The sequence below is a fragment of the Gallus gallus genome, chromosome 1 (assembly GCF_016699485.2).
Source record: "Gallus gallus isolate bGalGal1 chromosome 1, bGalGal1.mat.broiler.GRCg7b, whole genome shotgun sequence".
Lineage (NCBI taxonomy): Eukaryota > Metazoa > Chordata > Aves > Galliformes > Phasianidae > Gallus > Gallus gallus.
Genome location: NC_052532.1, coordinates 4,530,311 through 4,551,448, shown reverse-complemented (window position 1 = coordinate 4,551,448; position 21,138 = coordinate 4,530,311). Strand labels below are relative to the sequence as shown.

The 21,138-nt window shown below is 41.1% G+C and overlaps 1 protein-coding gene across 1 annotated transcript in view; it reads left to right on the top strand.

Annotated features, from left to right (window-relative positions):
* The window catches only part of SFMBT2 (Scm like with four mbt domains 2), a 115,702-nt gene that overhangs the window by 31,738 nt on the left and 62,826 nt on the right, over positions 1-21,138 (top strand). The window contains 3 exon segments of the mRNA XM_040654374.2: positions 15,493-15,581; positions 18,212-18,223; positions 18,225-18,459. Coding sequence (XP_040510308.1) covers positions 15,493-15,581; positions 18,212-18,223; positions 18,225-18,459 — 336 coding nt within the window.

The window sequence follows — 21,138 nt, the reverse complement described above, 5'->3', positions numbered from 1 at the left end:
ATGCATGGAGTGAGATACTTCTCAGCTCTTTTTCCTATATAAAGGAATACAAATGCATTTTGTTGTCCACTCCCACTAATCTGGGACTAAATTTATTTTCAGTGGGAAGTCTCCCTTGGAGCTAGATGGAGTAGATTCCCATGAAGTCTGTGCCACGTTGTGGGTGTTAAAGGATCATAGGATGGTTTGAGTTGGAAGGTACCTTAAAGATCACCAGTTTCAAATCCCATGCTTTGGACAGGGTTTCTGTATACTAGACCAGGTTGCTCAGAGCCCCATCCCATCTGGCCTTGAATACCTCTGGGGGTGGGACATCCACTACTTCTCTGGGCAGCCTGTTCCAGTGAACAGTGTTAGTGACAAAAAAAAAAAAACACAACACAAACAAAAACAAACAAAAAAAAACAGAAGAGGCTTTGATTGTCCAATGTAGACTTCTATTTTTTTCAGTATTGTTTAGAGAACGTGTTTGATTACATTTATCTATATCAAAATCCAAGCCCTTGGCACAGTAGAAAGCTTCAACTTTTGCTAAGACTTCTTGCAGTAGTGCTGCAGTAATAGACTGATTTATCTGAAGGTGTTGGCAGAACCAAATTGTGTTGTGGCTCCTGACTTCTTGCAAGGAAAGCAGATTTCTACGGGTCTCAAACTCCATTCAGGATGCTCAGAGAGATTAAGATGAGTAGCTGAGATCCTGTGGCTTTTCATCTGCTGCTCACAATTCTGATCACAGTCTGTGAGATAAAGCTGCAGCCAGTGCTGTGACAAAACCATTGGTTCTGGACCTGACATTTAATGCAGGTTGTGCTGGAGGAACAAAGATAGAGGAGGAGGAGAATAATTGCAGAATGAAGCAGGGACTGTGAATGAGAAGTTGTATTTCCAAGGAAGTATATTGAAGAGAAAGGTTGTGAGCTGACTTCAGGTTTCTGTGTGAATACAGATTTCCTGAGTGACCTTGCTTTTTAACAGTGGGTAAAACAAGGTGGATATTTGGAAGGTACTTTTGAGACGTTTCAGGGAAGATCTCCATTGATTGGTTCAAAAAAACTCAACCAAACAACAGTGAAACAAACCAAAAAAACTTCTATCCATTGCACAGAGCAGCAAAGTCCTCCTCCTGTGACATTTATGTGCCAAGGGATTGAAGGATGTAAATTGTTTTATGATTAAGGTCCTGATGAGGCTCCGAAATAAAAATTTGGTTTAGGAGACAATCAACTTTAGGAATACCGGGCCTTTATGTTGGAGTCATCATTTGACATCATCCAACTGTTTGGTGCAAACTATACAACTATAGAAGAAAAGGTAGAATGGCTGGGAATCCGCTGCCGAGCAGCCCTGCTTGTAGGTGTGATGAATTTTCCTGAACTGAAATGTCTGTATTGAAGAGAAGCCCTCCGAGATGTGTGCCTCACTCGTGACTGTGTAGCTCTGCACACCTTGAAGATCCATCAGTGCCTGTTTTGGGTTATCTTCCACTGTCACACGTCTTTATGCTTGGGCTATCAGACTGTGGAGCTAAGAAGCCCCAAAACCATAAAAAAAAAAGTGAAGAGATTGACCCAGAAAAAATAACATTGGATGCAAAGCACATGGCACAGTCAACTGAATGTCCAGCTGAAGGCACTTTTATAAAATCTTTAAAAACAGTAATTGAAAGATTTTAAGTGGCTACTCTAGGTAATTGCACCTTATTTCCCTTCCCCAGTTTCCTGCAATTTCCCCCAGAGGAATTATGGAGTGGAAATGTCATCTCAGTTGCAAGACTAAGCCTAGGTAGTTAATGTGGTGATGTAATACATAAAACGTCAACAGGCTTAAATAGCTGCCCTTGGAGATGTCTGTGAAGACTTAAAAGCAGACAAACAAACTGAAATGGACAAATGGTAAACTATAATTTATAGTCCAAGCATGGCACAGCTTTTTGTCCTTTGCATCAGAGAAGGAGGTGACTTTCTGCATATTGCTGTATGAGCAAGGAAGGGTAAATAGGACAAGGGATTTGAACCATAGCACACTGAAGTGAGCGTACACATTTCCTTTTGTGGATCATTTTGATCAGGTTGAAGGTTAAATTATGTCTACCAGAGCTGAGAAGACTTCTGGGATTTTCTGTATGATCATTTAGGGCAAGGACAAACCAACATGCCCAGTGTCACATCTTCAGCAGAGCATCCCTTCATATGCTTCACTAATGCTATCATTGAGTTTGCTTATGAGGGACATGTATATAGCAAGCTTGGGAAGCTACTAGGAGCAGATGCAAGCACCAGCATGATCCCAAACCAGCTGTGACTTGCATATAGTTTTTCTCTCGTTACACGTGATAATGTGGGCTCCCAGTCACCGTGGAAGGGGCTTTCTTCCTGAAGCAGACCATATGCTCCTGCATCCTGTGCAGGTCGCTATTAAGTGGAGCAGAGATTTAAGTGATAGTCCTATAAAGCATTTTTCTGATGGGAATTTAATAGCATTTCATTGAACCAGGAATCCAGTTGTTGGGTCAGTTCTGTTGCTGTTACATGATGTTGGAAAGCTCTTTTTCAGAATTCCTATCTTTTTTTTTTTCTGTCTGTATTCTCCTTCCTGCTTCATTTTGATCACAATAGAATTATAAGAGTAAAAACAACAAACAAAATTGAAACAAGCAAATGGGCTGCAGGATGTGCTAACACACTTTCTGATTGATGGTTTATTTTGTGATGTGAAGCAGAGAATCTGCCTCCTGTGTTTGTATTGAAAAAAAACCACACTTTTTTTTTTTTTTTTCCATGCTGTCACTTTTGGGAATGTTTGAAGAAATGTGGGAAATACAGCATTTTAGGGTTATGGCACAAAAATGCTGGTACTTCCCAACATGCTGGAGTTGATAGAGAAAATGGATCCAGAGAAAGCTTTGCCAAACTGAGGAAGCTATTCTGCTATGTGCTATATGTTGTGCCAGGAGAGGTTCAGGTTGGATATTAGGAAAAATTTATTCTCATAAATAGTGTTGAGGCATTGGCACAGGCTGCCCAGGGAGGTGGGAGAGTCACCATTCCTGGAGGTCTTCAAGAAATGTGGAGATGTGGCACTGAGGGATGTGGTTAGTGGGCGTGATGGGGATGGGTTGACAAATGGCTGAGATGATCTTAGTGGTTTTTCCAAACTTAATGATTCTGTGATTCGCAGTGAACTGCAAGCAAATCCTTAAATTCATCCTAGTGCCTCCTTGTTTTCTGTTCGTACGGTGTAGCAGTGTTCCTCACTGACTCGAATACAGCATCACCAGCCTCCTGCCTGAGTCCAGACAATTTTTATCCAAGGTTTTGCTTTCCCTCTTGTCTCTGGTATCTTCATGATATTGGGTTGTGGTACAGGCTGCAAACAGTCTTCAAGAGAAGGTACGATTTGCAGATTGCTGGTCTGTGGCCATTCAGTCAGAGATACGTTTCACCTGCTTGTAGCCTCAGCACCTGATAATCTCAGATAGCATGAGTCTAGATATTTAAATTTTAGATAGATTTTGTATAATGAACTGCAAGCGTTTTCTCCATTAATTTCCATATTTCTGTAGCAAATTGGAAATGAAAAAAAATAAATGCAGAATGGATTTTTTGGACATCGGGTCTCTGTATATTTGTGCTTCTGTGTTTTGATGCCTTCTTTATAGTGGATATTTGCTGTAGGCTGTTGGTATTGCCAGAGAAAAGGAGGTAATCGTGCACCACACTGGTTTGTTCTTTATGTAAGAACATTGTACTGCTGTAAATTTGTTTCATTTTACAGAGCTGTCTCCAAAGAATAGCCTTCAGAAAGTGGCTGCAGGACTAGGAAGTGAGAAAAGGCACTTAGTACGTGAGATAATTGGACAGAGTTTGAAGACGTAAGGTCAGAGCCTTGGGTACAATATTTATATTGCAATGACATCCACTTACGGAATGGCCCATAACTTTTAGGTGTTGTTACGGTGCAGATCCCATTTGAGGCTGGAGTATGAGATCCTGAAGGGACAGGACAGGATGTAAAAGAGCCTCTTGTGTTCACTTGCAAAGACAAGCCAAGGAGATAGTATTTGTCATCTAGAACAGGTGGCCTCTAAATCTCCCTTCCTCCACAAGCTTCACTTTCTAACATCGGAGGGAACTTGTGCAATGCAGTATTATGTGAGAGTCCCATTATAATTTGTAGTAACTATTGATGTGGTCCACTGTATGCCTCATGGTGGACAGATACTAATGTGGTATGAAGCAAACTGATGACTTTATGGCTATTGGTTCAGGATCTGACTTGCTGGGGATGGATCTGGAAACTACTACAGTTTGCTTAGTGGACGAGCATTTTTTCTCTTTCCTTGTTCTTCTTCTGAAATGAATGCACAGAAAGAATACGAAGTTCTGTATGTAGTCTTAATCAGAGTGTTGACGGGCAAGCAAAAGCAACAGGCATGCATTCTTCCCACTGACTGCTGGAACTTAGAAATCTGGACTTTATAAAGTGTCTGTGCGAGGATGACTTCACGTCCTACTTCTCACTCAGATAAAGCTTGGAAGAAACTAACAGCTGAGCATCTGCTTGGGCCACTTCATGCACCTTTGTTAAGGTGCTGGTTTTGCCTGGAAAACAGAGTTCTTATCTATTTTTTTTTTAAATCTCTGTGAGATAAAAATGGATTTCAAAATTACAATCAGCATACCAGGTTCCTCCACTTCCCTGAATGCTCCCAAACTCCTGATTTGACAAAGCGTTCATTAAGACTCCTAGGTCTGAAGATTGGGAGCTGGAGCTCTCATCTTGCATGAAACATTTCTTCTGTGCATTGAGCACAGCACTTAATGCAAACGGAGGAAAAAGTAATCAAGGAACGCGCATGGAGGCTTGGGGTTAAGTGGCAAGAATCGTGGAGTTTGGATGCTTATTTTCACAGTGAGCTGTCACCCTAATGGACATTGATACTAATGATGAGGAACCCCCATGGTTATATGGTTTGTTCAGAGCTTTCAAATACTGGGCTTTGCCTGGCTTTCAAAAATACCTCCCAGCAGCTCTATCTGTGTATGTACACGTATGAGACCATTTAAGTGAGCCATTCCTGGTTAATTTCTAAATGAGATTTAGTTACCTTATACCTGGAATTGAATTGAGCAGAGAGCAACGTTATTGCTGCGCATAAAAAGGGCACGGTGTCTGTTTAGATGAGAGCAAAGACAAGAAATTCTGCAGAAGTCTGTATAACCTTTGTGGTTATAAAGCAGGTTTCCTCCTAGTTATTGTATGGGTATTCAAAAGCTAAAAACATATTTCTTTTACTATGTTGGGTCCTATAGCAAAATCAGAATAATCAGCCTTTGTACCTGCAGATACAAGAGAACAGGTAAGTGGCCCAAATAAAAATGTTTTTCTAGAGGAACTTCAGTATTTCCAAGTAAGGTGCCTTGCAGCTGCCTTTCCCGATTTGTATCAGTGTAATGGAGCTGTTTCTCTTGTTTGGTGCCTAGCCTAGATGACAAGGTTTCAGAGCAGCATTCCAGATGAAGTTAATGTAAAATCACTTTAAAAACAGGGTTACTCACTGCAAATGAGTGAAAAAGCTGAATCTTTGAATACCACCCCATTGAGGCTGGATGACAGTAGGTGACTTTTGTATGTGTTGAGAACTGGGTGAATTAATTGGTTGCTTTCCCAAAAGGCTGAAAGATGGAGAGAGATGAATTTCCCTATCCTCTAACTGTCTCTGGATCTCCCTCTTTCCCAGTTCCTATTTTCCCAAGGGAGAGCTGTGCTGCATCCCAATGGTCCTCAGTAGTGCATTGCTACTCATGTGAAGTCATCTTACACCGAAGGGCTGCTGCTGTTCATTGCTGGGGAGCTGGACTAGATGACCTTTAGGGATCCCTTCCAAAGCAAATGGTCCTATGATTTTAGCACAAACAGAAATGATAAATTTACTTCTGTCCTTTATGTACTTAATCACACTGGAATTGATAGATAATGCCACTTTGATAGAGCAAAGCCACTTCTCATTATCAACATGCTTCTCCTTTTTATTCCTTTTTTTAAAATTTTATTTTAAGCAATTCAGTGCAAGAAGAGTATTGACTTTTTAACTAAGGGAGAGTAATTAATCACAGTATTTATGAGTAGATCATTTACTGCAGCTTGCATGCAGGGTGGGTAGCTGCGGCCATTGACTCAGTCAATCAAGGCAAGCTGTACAGGTTAGTGGCACAAGGGCAACCATGCTGTTGTTGGGATTTATTAGGCAAATTTCTCTTTTGATCTTGGACACTGTAAACAGAAAGCCGTAGCATAGAAGAGTGTTTGTTTTCCATAATGTTGTATTTGAAGCTGAGACAACTGAGCCTACTGCACAGAAATACCTCAGCAGTGACTGGTGGCAACCCTCCTGCCAGCTGTTCCTTAGAATCATAGAATAATTAAGGTTGGAAAAGACCACTAAGACCATCTAGTCCTACCATCAACCCATTCTCACCATGTCCACTAACCCATGTCCGTCAGTGCCATGTCTACCTTTTTCTTGAATGCCTCCAGGAATGGTGACTCCACCATCTCTTTCTTGGCAAAACCACAGTGTGCTGAACAGCACATGTCTGAGGCTGCAGTGAGTAAATGGAATGATTTCTGTAAGATCTTGGTGTCATTCAGAAAAATAACTTCAATATGATAGCATTCACTTTCCCCATCTGTACGTGCACACTTTTCTCCCATAGCATCCCACATCCACTTCTCCCTCTGATAGCTCCCACAACTGAGTTGGGCACATAGCACAGACCACAGTGAGCTTCGAAAATGAAAAGCAACTCCCATGCCACCCGTTGCTTTTTTTTATTGTTATAAGAGCACCAGTTAATTAAGGAGTAGAGAAACCCAAGAGGAATACTATGTGTGCAAAGGACTAAAAGATGCTAGGAAGTAAAGCCTTCTGTGACCGATGAGACATTTTTTTCCATGTGATTTTGTTTGTTTTGACTGAGAGAGTGCAAGTGGATCATTTCTGGGTGCCTTGAATGGTAACAAGAAGGATAGCAGTTGCAGCATACTGAAATTCAATATAAATGCACACTAAGAGTGAGAATGTAAAGCACATGAAATGTTCACACCTTTCTTCATTTTTATTTCTTTTTCTAATTGAAAAATGCTCTTGCATGCAGAATTCCGTAAACAAAGACTGCACATAGACCTTTATAAAAAATAATAAAATTGACTTTTTCTTGGGTCAAAATCACAAAAAGTGAAGCATGGATGTTAGAAATGGGATTGTGTAGTTTCCAGTAGCCTGAAAAATGGAGCATGCTGGAGTCTTGAAAGGTAATTAGAAAGTTAATACAGAATATTTTTGTCGCGTGAAGCAGCTCACGCAGTCTAAACAAAGAAGATTAATTTGAAATGTATACGTTTTCAAAGTTTTATTTTTAAAAGGCAATTAGATAATTAAGAGCTGTAAGAGCTAGGAGATCAATGGGTAGTTTAAACCATCATCCTTCAGCAGTGCACGAGTGACTCATTCCGTTGTAGTTACCATACCTTTATCTGTGAATCTGCTACAAATGCGTACGAATGGGACCATGATGTACTGCTGACTCCAGGAGTGTATTTTGAACACGTGTGTGTTGTTTGATACACAGTTGCTTATAGCTTTCATTTTTCCATGAAAATCTCCTATGTAATATTTCCTTTGAAGGCTTTCATTTTTTGAGACAGGTGTCTGTAAGGAGGTGTCTGAGCTCTGAAGTTTATATCCCTTGAAATATAAGGCCGTATCAGTAGGAAATGAGATCAACACCTTTTCATGCATGGTTTTTTTCTTCTTTTTGGGCCTTGCAGTTTCATCATTTTGTGATCTGATTTAAACTCTGCCCTTGGGAGAACAGTAGATTGTTTAAAGCTTTAAATCAGAAAGTTTTTTGAAGGCATCTCCAGCCACATTTGGCTTTTTCCAGGGAGCCCACGAAAGAACCAAAAACGAACAGTCATTTCATGGAAAACGTCATGAAACCACTACATAGCTTTTTGAATTTTATTTATTTTGGAAATGCCTAATAGGGAGTCTTGTGCTGGGCTTTGTAGGATACACAGCAGGGGATGCTGCTTGCCATGAAGTACTTGGAGATGGGTCAGGAAGAGTATAGACATGACCTGAGCCTCTTGCTTGGAGGCACAGGGGGATCCTTGAGCAGGTGCAACACACACATCCCCACCCATTTCCACCTCCAGTTTGGTCCTCAGGGATGTATAGTTCAGCAGGCTGACTGAAAATGTTAGGATTCAGCTGTTTTCTGTCAAAATGCTGCTTTATCAAAACGGTAATATTTTGTAGGAGCATGTCAGTTTTGACAAATTGTTTTGATGGGTGAAGTCTAAACAAATTGTTTCAGTGTTCCGTGTTGTTTTGATATAACGACATCTCGTTTTGACTCTATCATTGAGACCTTTGTAACATGCTTACAACTTACGTGTTTAGACCTTTATAAAAAATAAATCTTTCATCAAACGTATTACATCAATTTTTAAAATATCAAGATGGCAAGTTTTTTTTTTTCTTTCTTTTTTGCAGCATGCTCTTTTTTGAAAACTGCAGTTTTGTATTATCTACGTGTAAACTTTTGAATGTCCTGAACTGCTTGTTTGAGAAATTTATTGTTCCTGAAACACTGATGTTTTAGCTTGCTTTGCACTGGAGTGATAAGAATTGCCTGGATCTTGTCTGATTATAGTTCCTCTCATTAACCAGTTTTCTTCATTCAGTTCCTAGGAAGGATGTAAATTTTTAATAGTGATAGTTACCACAATGACAGTGGTGTCACTTAACAGATTTATCCCAAAGATTTAAAACCGTTCTATAAAGCTGTTTGAGACTCCATTCCTTCTTCAGAAAACTGAAACTCGGATGTTTAGATGTTAATGGGGACCAGTGGGGATTCTCTAGGGGAGATATTGACAGGCTGCTTGTGATCCTGGTTAATGCAAATAAAAATAATGCAAAGTGGTGGGGTTTTTTTGTTTGTTTGTTTTTTGTCTAAGGATTCTTTTCTTAGTTAGAGCAAAACGTAAGCATAATTTGATGCTACTACTTGTCTTGTACCATGTTACTGGTGGCAGAAGCCCAGATCCTCTCAGATGGGCTGGTGATAGGTTGTCTCTGTACCTCCATGTGCCTACTCAGCACGTAGGTTTGGCATAAGTAGTTACCTTGTTCCTTAATATATAGAATTGCTGATTCAGCTTTTAACATGCTATTTATTCCAGCATCTTACCCAGTGTTGTGGGTCCTCTTCCATTTACTGGCCACCACGTTTGTAGGAATGGTCAAGGTGAAGGTGTACAACTGAATGCAATAAATTATTTTGAAGTAATGACATTCTGTATGCTCAGGTTAGTGAAAGCACAGTCTTGGCCCACACTTCTGCTTCTTACATCTTGCCTTGGAGCTGAGAAGAGTAAAAATGTGCATGGGATGTGTAAAGGCTGTTGGAGAAGTAGCTTATCTTGGTGTTGTAACCCAATGAGGTATTTGTTCAACAGTGTGTCAGTTCAAATCGTGCTCCTGCCAGTCTTTCAGATTTCATTTTTTTCCCCCATGCTCTGCAGTGCATTGTTCTTGGAGCAAAAAAAAAAAAAAATAAAAATAAAAATGAAAGGACAGTAGAAAATGAAGATTTTGTATGATCCCGTGACTCTGGGAGAAGTGGCTTTATGAAAAAGAGCAACTATTAAAGACTAGATAAAATCCCACGAGTTGGTAATGTGATAACAGTATCTCATACACATTGAATGGAGTGCCTATGGCTCAGTGCTTTCATGGGACTGTAAATATTCTTTTAATCTCTTATTTCTCTAGAGAGGCAGATAAATCTGAACCCATTATACACTGTGGCTAAAGCAAGGCGCAGACATTACGTGGTTGAATGAGCAGAGGGTGGAAGCAGCCGTCTTGGTTCTCAGGTGCATGGTTAGCACAATTATGGGGAAGGTGGTGATGCAGGGTTTACAGTGCTGTGCACTTTTTTGCCCTGTTTGCATGGCTTTTGAGGTCAGCATGCACAATGCAAGGGGGAGGGGCCATTTTTAAGCTGTTAATAGTGAAAAACAGGGAGAACCTAGTGCTTGGCATGTGGTCCTGAAGGTCCTTTGCACATTAAGTAATGTGTGTGTTGCATCAGCACTGAGGTTGGCTTTTGGGTCGGCAACCCACAGTCAGGAAAATGAGATGAATGAGTAAAAGTGAGAAGATGTCAGGGAACTGAAAGATGTGGAGAGGAATAGACATAAGAAGTGAGGCTGGGGACAAGATGAATCAAGTAGGGAACAAAATGGGAAGAATCATTGTTATTTGCTGGATATTGGGTGCAGCCCTTTTTTTATGGAGTTCAGCCCTGAGGAAGGGAGCTCAGTTTTATAACCTGTACCATCGCTTCTGCGGAAATAGAATCTTAATGTGGAAGGGTCCTTTTTCTTTCTAATTTAAGAATCGTCTGTAATACTGACTGAACTAGAAGCTGCTCTCTTAAATGAGTATTCTTCATTGAGGGAGGCAGGATGGCTTTGTATTTGTCTCCAGTATACTACAGAGACTGTAGCAGAGTAGGGATGTGCCCTGGCCAAGCAGTGTGCAGATCTGGCATCAATTTTGGGCTGTCTTGCTCTAAGGCATGTGGTTCTGTACCATTTTTATGGCAGGAAGATGCTTTTAAAAGCCTTTGCCTTGGAACCACAGAGGTGTGAAAGCATTCACCTCCTCACCATGCTGGCTTCAAGATGAGCTGGATCCAACCCAAAGGGAGCAGGCACATCTGAGTGCACAAGCTGCTGTTCCAAAGAGGGTTGTGATGTCACCTCCTAAACCTGGAAAGAAAAGTAGTTAGGAGAGCACTGCCATTTTTAAAATATCACTTGGTATCATGTATGCCTGGTATTTGGGCTGTACTGTGTCTGATATAATGCAAACTCTCAAGCTTTTCCCATGATGAGAGCATTACCAATGCCTGGCTCCTCTCTGGATTATTTCTTGGTTAATCTTTCAGTTCAGCCCATGCTGTGGCCTTTGCATCAGTGGGAACACTAAGTCAAGTCTTTTTTTCTGCCATCCTCTCTTTACTTCATTTGAATCATTTCCCCAGTGATACATTTGATGGCACTTGGCCCCCAGGGTCTCAGACCATTGCACAGCCTCATCTTCCTCACTTCTCTTCTCAGACAACCCACACAGGACTATGGGATTGACACTAAGATGGGTCTGTCTCTTGTAGTATTATTGGGCTCTTGGTCAATCTCTGTCCTCATAGAACCCCAAGGCCTCATGCTCTATGGACTAGTCAGTGTGTCTAGTACTTATGCCTTAGTCAGGGAAACCATTACTGGTTAGGATATCACTTCCAAGGTTACCCCAGTGTAATTAAGATATCTCAAATGCTTTCTTGTCATTGGGCCTTTTAGGTCTCCTGTTGTGATGTGGACAGCAGTCGCTTTCCAAGGTACCATTATGACAAACGAGCTGTGCCTTTTGAGGGAGGGGTGGATGTGCAAAGAGTACTCATCTCTGCTTGGAAAGGATTTAATTCACTGATAAAATTCTTCCAGTTTCATGGGCTCCTCGGACTGCAAAAATGTTTAAACCCATATCATCCACAAAGAAGTACCAGAGACTGTTATAACAATTGTGAAGATTTCTGGTCAACTTTTGAGTTTGTACGACTCTGTAAGAACCAGAGTGGAATGAATTCACATGAGAACTACTGTGCAGTTATAAATTGCTGCCATTTCAGTGACTGTGTTGTTCTTGGTGGCTTTTGGTATTTGTACAGCAGCTTGCCTCTCTGCATGAAAAGGATCCGTTTGAAGGTATTTAATGATGAGGTTTCTCTTGCTTTATTTCATTTGTCTTTCTCTCTCCTTAGAAGGTCCTCCAAAGAGGTCTTCTTGGAAGATGGATCCATTGAAAGGGAGAGAAAATACAGATGTCTGAGCCCAGTGGGCCACTCCTGACTCATTTTTATAAAAAAGGAAAAAAAATATTTTTGCCTCGGGCAGCCTGATCTGGTGATTGGTAACCCTGCCCATGGCAGGGGGCTGGAGCTCAACGATCTTTAAGATCCCTTCCAACCTAAGTCATTCTACGATCCTTTGTCCCATTCTCTATCCTATCCCACCAACTGGCCAGCTAGCTGAAGATAGGCTCTAAAAGCAGAGTTCTTCCAGCACATCTGCAATAGGAGAGGTTTTGTTGGGTGTTTTTCCTATAGCTAATAAGCAAAAGTGTGAATTAGCAATTTAAAATCAGTGCTTCAGTTGACAGGCACTGGGATAGATATACCAGTGAAGCACCATTGTACCAGAGATGGATGCCCAGGGTGGACACCCATGCATTACACTGCCAGCTATTCTCATTTACCCTGTAGATTTCCTTTTGTTTGAGTATTCTTGTTTAACATTTTGCTTGATCCTCAGAGGCTTTTGCAGATCTCATGATGATTCAGATTCACTTCATTACTACTAGAAATTAATATTTGCATTGTAGTGATTTGCACTGCAGTACTGAGAATCCTGATCATGCTCTGCAGGCACAGAAAATACGTGCAAAACCGTCTTCCTAAAACGTCCAGTGCAATCTGTTCTCTCCCAGAGGTTTCCAGAGTCCCTTTATCTGCAATGCAAAAGAAGATTAAAATGAAGCAAAACCCCACATACTGGTTTTGTTTCGGGAGGATGATTCTGAAGCCACTTAGAAACTGGGGGTAGTGATTTTTTTCATCTGAGTCTGTTTTGTCTGAATACAGAGATCATCTTGTCGCTTTTAGACTTCAGTAGCCTGTAATCCAGATTTAAAGGTTGACAGGGTCCCCATTTTATTTAGGCCTCCAAAAGCTGTGAGGTTCAAGTCTTAGAGAGGACAAAGTGTTTCTCTGAGAGGTGTTGGCAGACAGCAAGATCTGTGAATCCGGCACTGCTGAGGCATCTCAAATTGGGCATCTGGAAATGGAGGCTTCTGAAATCTGTTGTCAACTTTGAAAATTCTGACTATTTTTCTCCCCTCCTGCCAGCTTTGAAACTTTGAACTAGAGTTGCAGGGTTTTTGTTTGTTTGTTTTTGTTTTTTTTTTAATCACATTTGTCATTCCTTAGTAATGAAGCTCTGGCATTAAAAATTTGGCTGACAACTTTGTGGGCAGGAGCCAAAATGAAGTTCAGTTTTGCACCCTTCTCTGATGCACCCAGTGCGTTTTGCGTAAGTCTGAATGAAGGACTCCAGTCCCATTCATTATGCCAATTACTGTCTTCACACTGATGCCAACATTAAGCTTGTTTATTGTTGTAACGTAGGTGAACAGGAACTGTTGAGGTGTGTGCAGTGTGAGTGTTGAGAGTGAAAGCGCTGTGTAAAAACCATTTGTTCTCGGGCTATTCTTTCATTTTAAATAATATAAAGGTGAAAAATCTCCTGGAAATCATACAAAATTGGTGCTGCAAAAGATTTAGAGCAGTTCCAGGCTGGCTTACATGTTATTTTATAGATGCTTGTGACCAGCACTTTAAAGTGTGCTGACTTTAAATACATCTAAATGCAGTTGGAAGGTCATTTAGATGTATAATATGTGGTTTGAGTCACAATGGGAGAACTGGATTTTGGGAAAGGAGCACAGTTCAGGAAGTAAGATCTGCTGGGCACGGATTCTACCATTTCCCATAGCCAACTGTGCGGATTGCATAAAGTATTCAGGCTATGATTTGAATCTCAGATGAAATTCAAGTATATTTGCTGCTAGACAGCTTGGGATTGTATTTTTACTTCTCCCCCAAAGGCAGTGAGTGTTTGCTGGGCACTCGCAGATTGAATACCGCTGGTGAACACCTGTGTGCTTGGTGCACACATACAGTACGCTTCATCAGCTCGATAACAAATGTCTGCTCAGCCTTTGTGCTCCTCTGTAACGAGGAGGTAGTAAAAGCTATCTTTTGTTGTGGGGTGAGTAGCACCTGTAAGCCCTTAACAGCACATACTGGTATGGCCTCACTCGTAGAATTGTAGGAAGCTTTACCCATTTCTCCATCCATCCATTTGAGCCTGGCCATCTAACTCTTCCTGGACTGCAGGATCATGCCCAGGTTGTGATCTGTGTGATCTAAAGGAACCATTTTTTGCGGGATTATTGGGGCTTCCTGAGGAGCTGAGTTACTTGAAACACTTTTATATCTACTCATGCTTCAGATGGAGTCCCTAACCTCAGATCATGTATTGCTGGAGCATTGACATCTTTGGGAAGAGCTGAGAAGTCACTGCATTTCTAAACTGTTCAGGAATCTCGTCCTGATTTGTGTGCAGAGTGCTTTGGTTTGGGTTGCTCTTGGTTGACTGACAGCGTTTCTCTAAAATGTTAAGCAAGGACTCGGTTTCTTCTGAGCAAAACACAAGGGATGATGTAATGTAATTATTTCGGAGCTGTGCAGGTTGATCTACAGTCCTTCCTGGACTCCCCTATGGGGTAGTAGTCTTTAAACCAGTTGTTTGTTCAGAACTAATGTCATAATTTTCAAATGGTTGTGATTTTTCCCTTCTGTAGGTGTAGGTATGATTAACATATCTATATCACTGTTGGTTGTATAAACAAGTAAATGAGTTTTTCGGGGGGAGATCAAAATGTTTCTGATGTCATTTAATTCCCATTTAGAGACAGGTGGAATTAAAGTCTGACTTCTGGGTTTGCAGATGCACAATGCGTTCAGAGACGTGTGAATCTCTGAGGCTGAGATTTGCTGAATTGCTTTTGAGTGCTCAGTCTTCCACTAATTTCAACAATAACTGACCCAAAGTGTGAATCCCGGAGGCAGCATTTATATGTTTTAGTTAAATCTTACGTAACTTTGTTGACACAGATCCTGAAGTAGCACACTTAGAGCATTTAGCTCAAAAATGACTGAAAATATTGTTAAAATCAAGTAGAAGTTCATGGTCAATAATTTAAGTCTTCTTACAGGTGTGTGGACTCGATGACTGATGCACAGCAATCTCAGGCTTGAGTTTTCTGCTTTCAGGTGGAAAGAGCCTATAGCTGTCCTGTCAAGGGACTGAAAAGTTTGAACAGATCTTTTTTCTCTCAGGTCATCATTAAAAATAAAAAGAGACATTATAAAGCATTTCTAAGCCTACATGGGAAGCAGGGAACTAGTATAGAATCACAGTAGTTACACGAGCTGTGGCCAGTTTGGATTGAGGGACTTGGAGATGCTAAGACACGCTGTAGTAAATCCCTGTTGCTGCAGCAGAGCACGGCCTTCCTATATTTCAGAGGTATAACCACATGGCTGTGTCTGGGTTGCTCAAGCAGCTTGGACAGTGAACTAACTATCTTTTTGCCTGATCAGGATTGCAACTGTACCTGAAACTTCAGAGCTGATAAGTCTCTCTAAATGATAAGTCTCTCTAAAATGTACACGAAAAGTCCATTGCAATCTGCTGCTCTGAGCGTTTCTTTTCTTCCCTCATCCTCTGCAGCAATCAAAGAGAAATATGTGGACTGGACAGAGTTTCTTATCCATGATTTGACTGGCGCCCGGACTGCACCTGCAAATTTACTGGAAGGCGTATGTATTAGATTGCAGTTTCTATCTGATACTGTCTTGTGGTGTGCATGCTGCAGCAGTGCTTGTGCTCCCCATGAGTAGGGCTGTGCACTTGCAATATCTGTGTGTCCACAGCTGTGCAAAGTTAGCGACGTTGCCTTGAGTCTGCTGGCTCTGCTTCTGACTGAGTCGTGGGGTATTTTATTTGCCTTTAGGCTGGAAGGTGCTTAGAAATTTGGGTATTCATATGGCCAGGAGTTGAAGAATGCCCACAGATTGGAGATGGGTGTTGGTAGATTTATGGGGAGCATTGTCAGATTTGTTTATATACAGAATTATAGAATCACCAAGGTTGGAATAGACTGCCAGGATCATCCAGTCCAACCATCCATGTAGAAATAGCTTCCTGAAGGACAGCAGTCAGGTTTAGCAGGGAAGTTGGGTGTGGTGGGCTTGCTCATTGATGACTGGGTAAGAAGGAGGAGCTATTATGGCAAATGCAACCATATAGCAAAGAACCTGGCTTGTGTGGCACTTTTGCAAGGAGACTTGCACCATGCTTGAGATCTTAGACAATATTTCACAGCTTCAGCTTCAGATGGGGGGAGCACTGCTCATCCTCCTTCCCATTGGGAAGGCACTCATCTCTGGTGCATGCCAGTGCTATTAGGAACCTCTCTGTTCCCATTCCAGGTCAGGTTGGAGGGGGCTTTGAGTAACCTGATTGAGCTGTAGGTGATCCTGCTCATTGCAGAGGAGTTGGACAAGATGGCCCTTAAGAATCCCCTCCAACTCAGTTCTGTGATTCTAGAAGCAGCACCAAATAGGAAGTCCCAGGCAGAAATGCAGAGAGAGTTCACTGCCTTGGCTTGAAACAGTTTCTCACCTTCTTCTGGTGTTGTATGTGATATATGTGCTTAGTGCTGTCTGTGTCGTGCAGTGTATGTTACCCCCCTGTCGACAGATTTGCTTTTCGTGAGTGCTGCAGATTGTTCTTATACTGTTAAATCAATATGCAGTGATATATTTTTTTTAACATGCTAACTATGCATATAAAGAGCTCTTGAATTATGGTAAATGTTAATATTTCAAGCAAGCCAATTATTAATCTTAGCCATTGAGTTGTCAGGAGTAAGTGACAGCCCTTTGGCTTAGAATTTAGCACACAAATCAGGGGAACGATATTCACATTTTTGTGGCCAAGGTTTTGTTGTAATAAGGTAAATCATTACACCGCCATTTGATGTTAAAGAATGTTTTGTTGGAATGAAGCAGTGTATAAGAGGAAAAAAAAAAGGAATTTAAGTAGATTTGTGTTATGTTATTACATTTTAAGAGTGCATTTTGCCATGAAATAATATTTGAAGAGGTTGTGCAGGTGCCTGTAGCTTGTACAGTAGAGGAGTTGCTTATAATGGCAGACATTATTTTAAGAAATACCTGTTAATCATAGGCCTGGTTAAAGGTGTACATGTGATAAGGTTTTAATCAATTTATATCCTATTTTTTTCTTACCAAATTCTCATTTTGATGGCTGTTTTTTTGGCTTAAAGGAGGTGTAGGCAAATTTGGGTATGCCTCAAAATTTGAGTATTTTTAAAAGTCAATATGAGAGCTTTTTAACAAAAGTAAAATAAGGCTTCCTCCTCCTTTATTTTTTTTTTCTAGCTACCCATAGAAGGAACTGACCTGGGCTGACACTGATTTTCAGAATTAATATTAAGAAATAAATCAAAATGTGAAAGGTATACACTGTTGAATTAAGAAGAGGCGGAACAGCCATGCACACGAGAAGAAAGATTGTGCTGTTGTTTTTTCACACATTTTGCCTGTGCTTAACATTTCCTTTGAGGAACAGTGCTTTCAAATTTTGGAGTGATTGTTAGTGCTGTTCTTAAAACCCTAGAAGTGAGAAATTGAGTAAGAATTGGAACTTGCTTTAAAAAAATGCTGTAACCCTTACATTAGCAAGGAGAAGCCTGACAACACAGAGTTGCTCACAATCACAAAAGAAAATCACTGAGCCCCAAAGGTACTGTTCTGAAAAATACCACATAGTTGTTTTAATGCCTGCAGTTGGCAACTTCGAAGGTGTAAAGTTAAACACGTGCAAATGGTTGCAAAACCACCATAGGCGTTTCCATCCACGATGGTGGGAATAATTTGCTCCACGTTCTGGTAGGAGCAAGGCAAATTGTTTTGGTGGGAAATATCAGTGTCTGAAAGGCAATTTCAGTGTTGTGCCCAAAGTAGTTGCCTTTTAGGTAAACAGCAGGGTCTGATCCTGTGGTTGGTTCTTATCAGCTGCAATCAATGAGAATTTGGTTTGAAATCTTTCAATGTAACTGAGCTCTGCATTGTCCAGGAGCATCCTAAGCGGGTGTGCCTTATGGGCTGTTCCACCTCTGACTATTCTTTTTTTGTTGTTGTTGTTTATGATGTCGGTTGAGAAATTAGCACAACTGTTGTTTTCTGTTTTACTTCTGAATTTGCACTTGGAAGACATTGGGTAAAATAGAAGAAGAACAGACTGTTTGCTGATCGCTTGGATGATGGTGTGAAAAACAAAAATAATCTTCTGCTGTCATCTGTTTCCTTGAGAAGTCTTCAAATAAAGTTTAAAATAAGGAGTTTTGCTTCTATTCAAACAGCCTCTGCGAGGAAAAAAACCCTGTAGACCTCATTACAGTTGATTCCTTAATAGAGCTGCAGGATTCCCAGAATCCCTTTCAGTACTGGATAGTTAGTGTGGTTGAAAATGTTGGAGGAAGATTACGCCTTCGCTATGTGGGATTGGAGGAGACTGAATCCTATGACCAGTGGTTGTTTTACTTGGATTGCAGACTTCGACCAGTCGGTTGGTGTCAAGAGAATAAATACAGAATGGACCCACCTGCAGGTAAAAAAAAAAAAAAACCCTTCTAAAAATTCTGTTTTCTTTTGTGATATTTTTTATGACTGTGGTATGTTTTAAGATTCTTGTGCAACCCACTTCTTTTCCAGCATTCACACTGCTTGGTCAGCAGGTTTTAACTGGAACACAGATTGCATGCAAGAGCCATCTGATTTGGGTTCAAAGTGGGTCAGGTAAACTGTATTAAATGTATTTAATAAACCAGGTTTAGTGTTGCTCACTCCTGGAAGGAAATGGTGTGCAATAAGAGTAGCTTTGTGTATCAAGAGGCAGAGCTGATGGAGATGGTCCAAGGATGTGCCTGTTTGCCCAGCCCCTTGCAGTAGAGTTTTGGTGTCCAGGTCTTCTTGGTCTTTCTCTAGGCATCATAGTGTAGGGCTCACTAGAATACCATTTACTGTTCTCCAAATCAAGATTTAGGTGACATCTCTCAGCACAGTTTATGTTCTGTTTGCTTTCCCTTCACCCAAGGACCTTTTGCCAATCTGTTTTCTATGCCCATGCACATTTCTCTTGGATAGCAGTGTACTTCCATGGAATTTCTTGGGGCTGGAGAAAGCATTCTGGGGTATTTACGGTCCCTTCATGTAGGTCTTTCACATTCAGATGTAACATGGCTTTACAGAATCTAAGTAAGACCTGCTTTGTGTGTAACCAACTCATGGATGTAATGTGTGCCTGAATAAGTCGACTTGCTAAAGAAATATTCCTTTTAGTTAAGTGGTTGATGGCTCTTGATCTGAAAGACCACTGTTTTTGTCCCGAGTTATCTCCAAGGGAGCAAAATTTTTTGCAAGTATATCAGACCAGATCAAATAGCAGGAGATTGCAACTTGAAAGAAGAATGTTTTTGAAGTGTAGTTTAGTCTTCAAACAAGCTTGGAGGGAGTGAGATAGGTACTCCAGTTAAGCCATCTGAGGTCAGAAAATGCAACTCTCAGACCCAAGGGCAGGAGAAGTTCAAGGGACAGTCAGGCACAAGCAGACTAGGCTATGAGGTTGGCTAGTGATAGAATTTGGGACTCAAATGGAAGTAGCAAAGGGAATAGGATCAAACTAGTGATGCAAGAAGTGCAAGGCTGTAGGTGTAGGAGAAAAATAAGAATCACTAATGATTGGTAAGCAGCATACTGCTCTGGGGTCACAGCACAGCAGGGGCTCAGGAGTGTTTGCAGCCTCCTGGAGAAATGATTGCAGAGACACTGACTGCGTATGGAGATATGATTCCATCCAGGCAGTACCCTGTTGCACTGGAGGAAGACTGGAATGGTGTTTTTTTTCTCCACCAAACTAAAAATTGGGTTTCTCTCTACTCAGGGCATGTGACTTGGAAGTATTCCATCTTGAGCTGGCTGAGTTGGTCAAGTTGGTTGATGGGATCTCTTGAAATTATTATCTGGTTAAACATAACAGTCTAGACTGCGACACGTTTGTTCTGCTTTGGGGCTGCAAGTATGCAGCCCCTGTGTTTTTCTTAAAGCTGTGGTTTATGCTTGGGGGCCACAAAGCTGTTTGCCAGTTCTTGTGAAGTAATGCCCACATTTGCTAGCTGTCTGCACCTCTAAGCTGAGTCCACAGGAACCATTTCCCTTGAGGTGTATGCTTTCTGGGTTAATGCATACATTCTGGCACAGCAGACCTACACCACTTTTTCCTGTGTAGATGGGCAAATTGTCCACGTCTATGCTTCATTCTTCTTGTGCCACAGATGAAGATTTTCCACGGGAATTAACAGTGGAAGAAAGGTAGCTCTCCTTTGGATGAATGTTCCTGAGGTGACTTTTATCCCTTGCACTTTATTCAGAGTAGTTACCATGATACGTGCTGTTTACAGATCTGCATGAGTCTTGGGTCTAATTTGGGGTCTTGAATGCTTTTTGGAAGTGTGTGTTTTCCTTCTAAGGGAGGTGGGAATCGATGTTCTCCATCACTTCTAAATTAGATGTGAATGCTGGAGAGCATGAATATCACTCACTCAGTTATTTCACAGAGCATTTTTGTTACAGAGAAACACCTTCTCATTGACCATCTTTGAAACCTCTTGGCCTGTGTAGGTTTGGTAAATCAATACAGAAGTGGCCTAAACTGCATTTGTACTTCTTTGTCTATTCCATTTTCTTTGTATCCGTTTGTGTTTCCTTCTATACTGATTTCTCTTTTTAATTCTTTTCTTCCCAATTGTCTTAGCTTTAGAACTGTTACTGGACTCGATTTGATGAAATTATGTATTTTTCTCCTCCCCTCTCCTAGATTAAACTGCTTTTTACATTTCTTTCCTGTCTTCATTTAGAATCAGTTTCCCCTCCTTGACATTTCTCTAGCCATTCCCCTTTTAGTGAGCATTGTTACTATTGAGTTCAGTGACATACATCTTCTTGTTGACATTGACTTAAAAAATTACACATCCTAGGACATTGTCTTGCTGGAGTTTGTTGAGAAAAGACGCTTTGGGTGTGAGTCTTTCCCTTTTCTGAGTCCTGTCCTCCTGAAGTCTTCTCACAGGGATCTTTCTTTAACCCATCCTTGCCCTCCTGGGCTCTGCATCCCAGGGAGTAACCAGTTAGAATATAATACATCTTGAGAGACCGGAATGCTGGCTGCTCAACTTCTGACATCATGGATAATATTGGCTGTTTGATGCCCACCTAACATCGGCATATTCAT